Below are 12,151 nucleotides of genomic sequence, written 5' to 3'. Positions count from 1 at the left end.
GCACTTAACCCAGTATGATGTCCTAATTCCCTCAAATAATACGAAATCTCAATTTAAGGGCCATTTAAAATTGTTGTGTCCCTGATTTAAAAAATCCAATATATATTTCATTCAATCAAACGTTTTCTTGTACGTCTTATATCTGGAGAACTACATATACTGCAGCGAAACCAAAACTACTACTTAACTCAGTATGATGTGCTTATTCCGTAAAAAAATACGAAAACTTGATTTAGGGTCCATCCAAAATTTTTGTGAGCCCTGATCCAAAAAATCAAATGTTTTTCATTCAATTAAAATTTTTTCTTCTACGCCTTATACCTCGATAACTACATATAGTACAGCCAAACCAAAACTACAACTTAACTCAGTATGGTATGCTTATTCCGTAAAAAAAAAAAAAAAGAAAAAAAAGAAGAAGAAGAAGAAGAAGAAAAGAAAAAAGAAAAAGAAAAGAAATCTCGATTTAGGGGCTGTTCAAAAATTTTGTACGCCCTGAACCAAAACATTCCAATATATTTCATTCAATCAAAGATTTTCTTGTACGCTTCATATCTCGAGAACTACATATATTGTAGCCAAACACACAATATCATTTAACTCAATATGTTGTGCTTATTCCGTAAAATATACGGAAACTCGATTTAGGGGCCGTTCAAAAATTTTGTGGCTCCTGACCCAACATCTAATTATTGGCCAAGATCGCAATCTTTTGATCCATTTTTTGGATCATTCCTAAAATTCTTGTTAAGAAAACTGCGACCGATAACTAAATAATGTTGACTAATATTTTTATTTTCCATTCACGTAATTTGCTGTAATCGACTTACAAAGTGTTGTATAAACTGAAATAAAGTATGAAATAAAGTAGAGAAATCTCCTTCAGCTTCACCTACGTTAAGAAATTATCGTCACTCTTTAGCCGATTTTCGACATAGAGGTCTGCACGGGGCCCGGACCGAGCCCGCGGGGTTAAGCCCTACCTTGCCCGCGGCTGGACTCGGGCCTACAAGCACGTATCACTTCGGGCCCGGGCCTGGTTTGGGCGGTAAATTCTTTAATATCCAACCATATTTCTCGGGCCTTTTCGGACTTAACTTTGTAAATATACTGTACAATAAAATGTATTGGGCCGTACTTTTTGGAGAACTTTTAAAGTACAACTGCAAAATTAAATCTCTAATTGCTGTAATAAAAATACAATTTTATGTTAATTATTAAGTTTCTGTAATTCACGCTTATTTCGGTTCATTTGACTTATCACATGAGCTCGGGTCAGCTCGGGCCTAAATGATAACATATTTCGGACTTGGGTAGGGGCTCACATTATAAGTTTACGGGCCGGGCCGGGCCGGGGCTGGGCTAAAAATTCCGGCCCGTACAGACCTCTGTTTATACGACAGTTTCTGTCGTATAAGCGAGATCAAATGCTTCCAATCCTATATGCTTATGCTTCCAATCTGAGCTGTTTAGCATATAGTTAGAATTTGTTAAGACGTGCTTGAAATTTTGAGGTACAGGCATTGCAAGTTTGGCCTAATGAAAACTTACTTTCTTGGCAGAAATTCAAGGAACTGTCAAAATCGAAAAAGTCAAATAAACTGAACTGGAGTGGAAAGAAAGATTTCGGTGTCTAGCACCGAGACTCTGGGGTGACTAACCTTGATTTTTGGCAAATACGCTTATAGTTAGTCAACGAGCAACAAAGAATTTACAAGACAAGCCAGAATATTCCAGAAATATGACCAAGGTAATATCGTAAAGAATCTGAAACTAGCAGTTCTCCTAACCTACAACCTGTATCTTTTTCTCACGGAATTTTGTGTAAACATTCATTCCATGCAAACCAACATTTCTGTTTTAACAACCTAAAACTCCAGGAGTATACACTATCAAAATTTAGGTGCCGCTTACTTGAGTCATCTCCAAGATTTAGAAACTGGAAATGTCTTGGTATCAACTGGAGATTCTGCATTTTCCTATCATAATGTAGAATTTGAATTTCTTGTAACTGAGTATCAAATTATCAGATTTATTCTGATTCACATATTTTTTCCCTACTGGAAATAGGATGTTAACTGACGCATATAATCAACTACACACTTAAACTTGGTAACATATGATGCACTAAATGTTCTGGTGGCAATTGCATTAATCCTATAACATGAAACATAACATACTCTCCCAAATATTCATTAAATAATAATAGTAACTTTTTTCATCTGTTTCTCTTCATTCTGTTCTCTAATATGTAGTCATTTAGGGGATGACCGACAGTTGGAGAATATCTACACTTCTAAGCTTAAAGCACTGTCAATTCTTCCTGGAAGTGAAGGAGTTGGCGTAATCAGTACTATGTGAAACTATGGGGTTTATAGAATGTATATCTGTAAAAGTTTAAAAATGAGTAGAATAATTTGACGAGAAAGGTCTAAATTTATGAGGTAAGGTGTGAGAGAGATGAGAGAAGTTAAGGGTCACTATAAAATTTGAGTATGTTTTGTTAAGCTCTTGTTTGGAAGTAAAAGTTGTATTGTTCAGTACTCATGGTGGAAAACATACAACTGAAAGTTGTGCAATCACAGGTAGTAGGCTCATCAATGTGCAGAGTGCAATATATGCATTCGGGGTACTTCCGACACTCACATTTGGGACATTTTCGACACATGCTTTTCCCCCCTTTCTTTGTGATTTTTAATAATTATATATCAAAAATACTACATTAGTATTAACATATAGATAATTGAATGTCTGCATTCTTTTCACATTGCATGAGATGCTCCTGAATTTAAAGAAAATGTCAGTAGCTACAGAGGCCGTAAAGAATGTAGTGCTACTTGCTACTGCTTCAAGAACTTTTGAAGTTCCACGGATACGTTACGTGACAGGTTATTCAAAGTTAACTGCAAGAAACATTTTAGTGAACATACAATATTTGCTGAAGAAGACGAACAAGCACTAGAAGAAAAGTTAATTATATTAGACACGTATGTGCTCACCCACGAATATAAGATGTGTTACTGTAAAGCGAAGAACAATAACGTCAAACTTTTAACATATGCACGGAAAAGTAATAAAATAGAAAAATCAAAAGATAGTGACACATAAAAGAATGTACAGATACACAAAAATGTCGCAAGACACAGTAACAAAAATGAGAAAACTCAAAAAGAACATTATTATGCTATTGTCGTGTTTTTTTTTTTTTTTTTTCGCTGATTGGGTTCAATGTATAAAATATTTTCAGCAGTTTAACGAGGACTATGTTCTTCATCCAGACGATCCCTTCTTGTGAAATCTCAGACATATAAGAGTATAATGTTTGCTCTTTCCTGTATATGAAGCTAACACTAATAAGTAGGTATTTTAATCTATAACGATACTTTTCATAACATATGATTAACATAAATGAACAAATACTTTTTCATGAAGTACAGAATTTTTGTGCTCTCTGCACTAGTTCACATTTAGCATTTTATTTTTTTTAAAATAAATTCTTGTTTCGTTTATTTCTTGTAACTGAACAAAGTTTGCTATTATTCTTTCCCTCATTTGTAAATCAATGTCATTTTTTAAATATTTTCTGTAGATGCAAATAAAGACATTCTACATTCCTAAACTTATAGATTCCCGTGTTTGCTTAAAGCTAGTTGTAGAATTATAAGTGACAATATCATAGTACGCAAGGTTTTAATGTTCATGTCGATATTATCCCCAAAAAGTGTCGGTCTTCCCCATAAAGTTGGGGAATTCCGACATTTCTTCATCGTTCATTTCAATTGTGGCTCCACAGCCACACATTGCTTTTAAGTAACATGTATTGTATCCGTCAAATAGTTGAAATAGTATACTTAACTATGGGATATAATTTGTTTCTTTAATAATTCGTTAGAATCTTGTAGTAGTGCAAATGTCCTTAGGGCGTCCGTATTGCCCCAAATGATCATAACAACCTTAATTTCGTTGTTGTAACATTATCATTAATATACTTACATCTTGTTTTCTTCACACGATGTCTGTGGGATTAAAGACATTCATTCTATAAAGTTTATACGTTATATTGATTTCTTTTAATTTCAATTACTTACATAGGCGCACTTATATGCTATGGACCTATAATCTGCAATTCAATTAATTAAAATATAAAAATTGTACCAGCTTTTCTAAAACATATCCTACGAAGACTAGGATTGTATAAGACTATCTTTATTTGAGAAATCGGAAAAATTAGAAAGGAGAATGGAAGCAAGGTCTAATACATCAAGCAGGGCACAAAATTTCTAGTCGTCAGTTCGCCATCGGCGACTAGAAATTTAGAGCTGGCAACAAGTGTTCAGTAGGAATGGTTTCTGCCTAAACTCACAGAGCTGCGCTGTTTCGCACGAAAATAATTCTCACTGACAAGGAGAAGGCAGACTTTGGTAAGTAAACTTCGGGGCCATTTTTGCGAGGTGCTAGTGCACATTTAATCTGTTAATATTACAAAATGGGCAAAAAGTAACGGAGAAAAACCGTCTTCAGACAGTTTTCTACTCGACACATATTCTGTACGACTCGCAAGTCTACAAAGTAACGGTGTGGCAGGGTGAGTAAAGTGTGCGACATATATGCAAAGGGTCCCAGGTTCGATTCCCATTGGAGTCAATCTTCGTTTTATTTTTTCCTTCAACTAATAAAGTAGCCATTTGTAACTATAAGCAAAATATTAATTCACCTTGTGTTTATAATGAATAAAACAATAGAAATTTTCAAATCACTTGTAAAATCTTTCAATGTTCCATGTTAACTAGCAAAAAGTTAATTTATTCCGTAAATATACTAACACCACGAGTTGTATTATGGTTACGACAGTCAACGGCGCCAATTTCTCTGTAAATTTGGGGGGAGGGCATTCATAAAAATACATACAATACATGTAACAATAAAAAATACAAATAAAAATACACATTCATAAAAATACATGGGGCCCACATGAGCTTTGGGGGGCCCAGCCTCCTCCCAAGAATCGGCGACATTGACGACAGTCGTTGTGTAATAAATGTTCTTGACGCTTCGTGTATACATCTGTTGACAGTGTACGAATTACAAATGAGTTGAGGGGAGAATCCCCTTTGCTAATACCGAATGTTGCTATAACCAAAGGAGATTTCCCCCTCATTCCCTTGTAGGTCTCACTAGCCATATGTAGACACGAAGCTTCAAGAATATTTTTTACACAACGACTGCAGTAACAATAATATTTACGGAAGAGATTAAATTTTGTTCCTAGTTAACATGGAACATTGAAAGATTTTACAAGTGATTGGAAATTTATATTGTTTTAATTATTATAAACATATGGTGAATTAGTATTTTATTTATAGTTACAAATGGGTACTTTATTGGTTGAAGCAAAAACAAAAAAGGAGCTTGACTCAAACCCGGGATCATTGAAACTTAAATTGGGGATTCTTCTCACTCTGCCGCGCCGTTACTTGGTAAGTTTGCGCGTCGTGCGATAATGCATAGAGTAGAAAACTTTAAGACGGTTTTCCTCCGTTATTTTTGCCCATTGCGCTCTCCCAGTTTGTAATATTAACTCTTTAAATGTGCACTAGCACCTCGCAAAGAGTGGCCCTGAAGCTCAAAAAATGAAATGAAATCTTTAAGTTTAACGTCCCACGGTTATGCCGGTTAGGCTAAAGAAGACGGTGATAATGAGAAATGAGTGAAATAGTGGAATGAAGAAAGTGGGAGGAAACGGGAGAACCCCGAGAAAACCCACGAGCACGGTGTTTGTCCACCACAAAGTCCACACGGCGCGAGCTGGGATCAAACCAGGGACCCCAAGCACCGGAGGTGAACGCTCTACCACTGAGCCACCGCGCCCCCTGCCCTGAAGCTCACTTACCATAGTCTGCCTTCTCCTTGTGAGTGAGGGAAAACACAGAATGCGAAGTCTTCACAACGTTGTAATTCTACCCTCCATTCCCACCCTCAATGGAAATGGTTTGCCTTAAGGTAAGATATTTTTAACATGTATGTAAATTGTCCAGTTCAAAATTGATTATCGTAAATCTAATTCTCAGGTTTTGAAATTTTATGTCCTGATGTATCTTCCTTTGTCAAATTAAAGGCCATGGGGAAGGGTGTTCTCACAATTTGTAAGTGAGATATACTTGAGACCTCATTGGCGAGGACGTCTGACTTTGAAATTTTGCTTCTGCTTCAGGTGACGATTCTGACACAGTTTCAATAGTGATTTTATATCAGTGATCATAACGGTGGTTCTATGTAATCTGACATTGAAAATATGAAGAAAACAATGGAAAAGTTATATTCTTTCGTACAGTCTGTAATCACTTACCATATTCAGGTGAATTAAGATCCTAAAATTATCACTTCTGACTTGTAATTTAGCTTTAAATCAATAAATGTTACATAACTTTCATATTGTATTACCACACAGTCTTGTTGATATATTTAAAATTACAAAAAATAATCATTTTAATTAGTAATAATTAAATTCCAATCCATCCGTTACATCTTGTTATCCATTCTCTTGCCGGCTTAAATATGAATGCTTTATATTTTGAAACTTACGACATTACATTCTTTGTGGAATTGATTTAAGCATACATTGCGTTATGCAACTCACTTGATAACAGCAACATCACATGCATTTTATTCAGGATGTTATTAACTTTTTAAAAAATCAAAATATAAAATACTTTTTGCGCTTCTCATTTAGACTGGAAATAAGCCTATTTATTTTGGATTCAATGTATATCAAATAAGTAAGCTTTTCTCTTCTAATAAACAAAATTACTAATAAAATTTCATTAGATGTCGCAGTTTAGATAACTATTACTTGTATCAAAGAAAATAAATAACACAAAGACTAAAATTAATTATTTAAACTGCGGCTACTAGTATCCGATTGCTCATCTGTAACGGGAGGGTTTTCTAGTTTTGATCAAAGGCTATATGAGGTTGTAGTGCACAACATTCTGTCAGTGTATTTTCTGGGGTTCTCCCGTTACTTCTCACATTCTCATTCGTCTAATTTAAGCTACACAACATAATCATAGGACTTTATATTTTTTTAAAAAAGGTAACTGATTGGCTAACCAATGTATTACATGTTGACGTGGGCCTGGATAACAATTTCTGGTGGAAGCACATATTAGTTAGTTTATCTGATACTTAACACCCCTTTTATATATCAAAACATTAAATAAAAGGTAGACTTACCATTTAATATTGGATCCGAGCATATAATTTCCAAGCCGGAATCAAGCCTATGTCTTCTGTACAAAGGAGTTATGCTGTATACGTGTATATATATATAAAAGTGTGTGTGTACGTATGTATGTATATACGATGGATAGCAACTGACAACTCATACGAACTGTTGTGAGAAAAGGTTATGCTTTAATGTATAAATCAAACTTAGCTATTTTAAATGACAAAATTGCAGGTAGATTGGGTAGGAAGTAAAAGAGGGAAAGAAGAAAGGATATAAATATTAGGATAGAAAATGAACACTTGTTTTAATAATCCTTCGTTCTTGATGATGATATAGTTGTTCCAAATGATGAGTTAGCTCTTCGAAGTGCTTTTAACTTCCTGGCTAGCGATTGATGGAACCAAACTAATATTAACGACTGGATTTCATAACCCGTCAGGTCTGCTAGGAGCTATGAATGGATTATTGTAATTCGACTCGATCATAATATCTACATAGTGGCCTGCACTGTAAAAAATTTCATAGGTAAATTTATCAATAAAAATATATTTTCTTATAAATTTGTAAGCAAAACAAAAAATTTTGTAATTTAATTTAAGGAAATGTATATCAACTTACAAAATGAAGGATAAATGATTTTATATGATATTTGGTAAGTTAAACTAAAGAATTTTCCAGTGTGGACTTCCTTCAAAGACCTCTTTTGCTGCGATGAACTCTCAGGTTCCTAGTTCGGAACGGCCTGGAGACGACTCTGGCTTCCAATGGTGGTCACTTGCTCTTCTTACTTCACGACACATAATTCAGCATGAATAGTGAGTGTCAACAGTTTTGCTAAGAGAGGACGAATATTTTTCGATCATTTAACCAGAAGGCTCATGCAATGCAAAGGAATTCGTCGTTATGGCTAAAGGAACACTACTCTTTCGTTTATTGGTTATTCTTACAATGATAAAATAATTGTCATGATTTTACAAATACTTGTCTGGGAATGTACAGTCGTAATCAAATGTTCTTTGAGGGTGAATTAATGAATTAAATAAAATCGAGAAAACTTTAAAACCATTTGATGTAACAGTAATTTGAATAGTCCAATGAATTTGAAATTATAACAACTTCACAAGAGATTCACAATATGGTAGAATACTGCACTAAATGGAAGAGGCGCAAAGTAGCTTTTCCCAAAGCAAGTAAAGAAAGAAAAGATGTAGGCAAGCGTTTTTTTTTTATACTACTAATGGCACTATTGTATCTGTTAATGTGGCTGGAAGTGGTAACCATGTTTTCGTATGTGTTCTGTTTAAGAGATATTTACTGAGTGAAGTTGTACCGAGTTGTATAGGTGTTGATATGTTTCGGGAATTAATAAAAGAACAAAGTTTTCGGGCTGCAAGCTTGGAGGAAACACAACCTTAACAGAAGTGTGGTGACAACAGACTTCAAAAGAAGACTCCTAGTATAATAAAGACTGTCAAGTTACCCAGCTTCTTTTATTTCATTTCTTCACATACTGAGAAAATTGACTTTGTATTCACGTAGTACACACATAAACATTGTATCTATCTACATCTATATCTATAAAGGTAACCAAGAAAGTATTATCGCCTTTTATGGAGGTCTGTGATCGATTGGCCCACCGTGAGTTGAATGCGCATGGAAATAATGCGAAGGCCAATTGTTGGTGTGAGTATATCACGCATTCTACCTGGTTGTCGCAGTTCAGTTACACCGTAAACTTGCGTAAGGACACAGTGAACATGGCACCTCCATAATAGCGTGTATGCTGTACGAGTTCAAACTGAGGTCAAACGCCGCTGCAACGGGACGGAAGATATGTCAGACCTTTGGTGAGGGTATTGCGACTACGCGAACAGTTCAACGGTGATTTAATAAGTTTAAGGACGGTGACAAAACACTCTAAGACACACCACGTGCTGGAAGACCAACACATATACAAAAGAAGATATTCAGGGAGTAATTGAGGCGAACAGTGGCCAGACATGTGAGGAACTGGGACTAGTATTCAGTGTGAGTGGAGGAACCATTCGGCAGCACTTCCATCTACTTTGGAAGCACTACAAGTTGGGTTGATGGTTCCCACATGATTTCACTCTGGGTCAGAACGCAACCTGCATTTCTTTACTGTCTCGTCTGAGGAAGGATCCATTTCTGGACAGGGTGTTGACATGTGGTGAGAAGTAGGTCTTGTACTATGCTCCACGGCTCCGTCATCATTGTTTAGCATCCCATGAACTGGTTCCAGAACAGCCAAAACCAGCGTTGCACCAGAAGAACTTCCTCATTTGTGTTTGATCTTTATGCTATGTCTTAGGTGACACATCCATATGTCCGTAGCCAAACAGCTTCTATAAAAATTGTTACGGAAGTAACGTAGGATTCCTAAACATGTATTTTTCGACAGAGCACATACTAGATCCTCAGTGAAGTATTGACTCGACTATGGTAGGTCCCATAGTTTTGGAGCTTTTGGCCTTTAAATTTCATTTTTTTCATGTTTTCGGCAGCCTATAACTCGAAAGGAAGCTTTTGTGCACTCAAGTTGGTCTATACTTTTTGTCTTATGTTGATGTTAGGAGTAACCTCTCACATGTTGTCTGAGAAATATTATATATATATATATATATATATATATATATATATATATATATATATATATATAGGATAGGTAGTGGGAAATCGAATCACCTTTGTAGAAAACGTCAATTGGAAGTTTAATATGCTTCTATTTAAACGAAAAGTACATGTATAATAATAAGTGAACCTTCACTTAATAGACTATAATGAAAAGTTTTTTTTTTTTAATTTTATAGTTCTTACCCCAAAAATTTCACTTTATAACAGATGATAGATCAATCCGATTTACCCCAACGTTGTGGGGTAAATCGGATCAGTGTTGGGGGAAATCGGATCACAATGATTGTGATACGTAAATGCCGCAAATAAACTTTTTTTGTTGTTGCCTGGTGATTGAAATCTCCCTTTAATGGCTTAAAAACAAGCACATCAATTGGCTGCAGAACATGTGTTGTGTGAGGTGGCAACAACAACACTTCTATATCATATTTTTCACACACGTCTACTACTGACAGGAATGTGTGCGAACAATGTCCATTTATAATTAAAAGAACTTTACCAGGACTTCTATGTTTGTAGAGATGTTCCACCCATTTCATGAAAGCCTCCTCGTTCACCCGTCCTGATTCCGTCATACACACGTCGGATCCCGGTGGCATACCATCGCGATATTCAACTTTCAGTCTCTTGCCCTTGAAAATAACAAAGCGTGGAATGTAAACTCCTGTTGGTGACCCACAAGCTAGTACCGACACGTTGTCTCCATTTTCCACATTTGTCATCGCTTGCCTTCTGATCGAACCAAAGAGTCCTGTAACCAGAGGTGAATATTCTAACACTGATCCCCTATGATCATAGAAACATCATATAAAAAAATTTTTTTTAATAAAAGGATATATATAGAGACAGGTAGTTTCAATACTTCCCCAATCTTCCTACACAGTAAAAAATGATTGTGTTAATTCAACTCAATTTTAACACAGGACAGCGTGACTACCACCATGCGGTGTTAGTTCAACACAGACCCCGTGGTGTTCACGTTTAACACAAGGGGTGTGTTACGTATTTAACACACAATCGGTGTTGAGCGGTGTTAAATTCGGATCTGGTTAGTATTTTCGGTGTTCATTCGACACCATGTCAGGGTCGATAGTCTGGAGAAAAGTGTTGAGTGTTACTTATGGCGGTATTGCACCAACACGAAGAAAGTAACACAGTGTATAGTGTGCTAATATTACGCCATGTCAAGTATCAATATAACACAGTCCCTCTGTTACTTCATTTTCTTATTATTTCAACACACAATCTGTGATAATTGGAGGTCAAAGCCGTATAAGTAACACCGTTTTGGTGTTAATTCAACACTCCCTGTGTTAAAATTCAAGGTTAGACCACCAGATTAACACCGCTTTTGGTGTTAGTTCCACTCCACTTCTGTGTTACTACGACACCCATTTCGGTGTTGAAATAACTCCGTGTGCGGTGTTGATGTAACTATTTTTCTGCGTTGGAAAATCATGTGGTTTGCATGTTTACGCTTACCGAAGATTTTATTTTAAAATAAGAATAGTAAACTACAGAACATTTCATATAGAAAATCTTCATACGAATTTTTGTTGTCCTCCCCAACATTTGTTGTGAAGTATTTTTTTATGGCTCGAAACACAACCTTCACCAACATATTGTTCAAGAATGATAGGAAACTTTTACCTATATCCTTATAGTATATTTGCCTCATAATCGTGTTTCTAGTGGTTTTACGCAATTTTTGAAACATAGTTCCCGGTGTTGACCGGTGAGCTCTAGTGCAGTGTAGAAGTGACACAGTAATACGGTGTTGTTTCTAGCTGTTGACATATTTCTTCAGAAACATGCAAAACAATTGAAAACACATTGTGCGGTTTGCCTAAAGAGTTCTGAAGGGATAATACTTCAAATACCATGTAAATACAGATGCTAACAATCGACACTAAACAATCAAACAGAAAAGAATATCAACTTCACTTCAAACATTACAAAATGACATATATTTATTTAATGTTCTAGAAAATGAGTCACTATTTTTCATAGTACTTTTCAGAATTGCTTTAACGATCCTATCCCCGATCTTTAAAGAAGTGCTGAAAATATTTTTTTTTCTTTTTTTTTTTTTTTTTTTTTTGCTTTTCCCGATAGAATAATACTGGCAATGTATCATACAAATATCTTAGTTATGTTAATATGTATATAAAGCAAACCCACTACTCAATCAATCACACTGTTACATGAAGCCAATTAGTTTGGTCTATGATATCCTAAACTTGTTAAATTCACAGAGAAGACAGAACA

General features: G+C 35.5%; 1 protein-coding gene across 1 annotated transcript; it reads right to left on the bottom strand.

Annotated features, from left to right (window-relative positions):
• Nucleotides 1-10,098: 10,098 nt before the first annotated feature.
• Nucleotides 10,099-10,605, bottom strand: LOC145679221 (uncharacterized). The gene has a single exon (XM_081749809.1). The coding sequence runs from the start codon at nt 10,603-10,605 to the stop codon at nt 10,099-10,101; it is 507 nt and encodes a 168-aa protein (XP_081605935.1).
• Between the last annotated feature and the right edge of the window lie 1,546 nt (nt 10,606-12,151).

This window comes from Thermobia domestica, chromosome 2 (genome assembly GCF_964235325.1).
Source record: "Thermobia domestica chromosome 2, izTheDome1.hap1.1, whole genome shotgun sequence".
Classification (NCBI taxonomy): Eukaryota; Metazoa; Arthropoda; class Insecta; order Zygentoma; family Lepismatidae; genus Thermobia; species Thermobia domestica.
This window is presented reverse-complemented; position numbering and strand designations above follow the sequence as displayed.

Bases quoted from the DNA above. Each gene is read 5' to 3' on its own strand.
- LOC145679221 (XM_081749809.1), bottom strand. From the start codon at position 10,605: ATGACAAATGTGGAAAATGGAGACAACGTGTCGGTACTAGCTTGTGGG.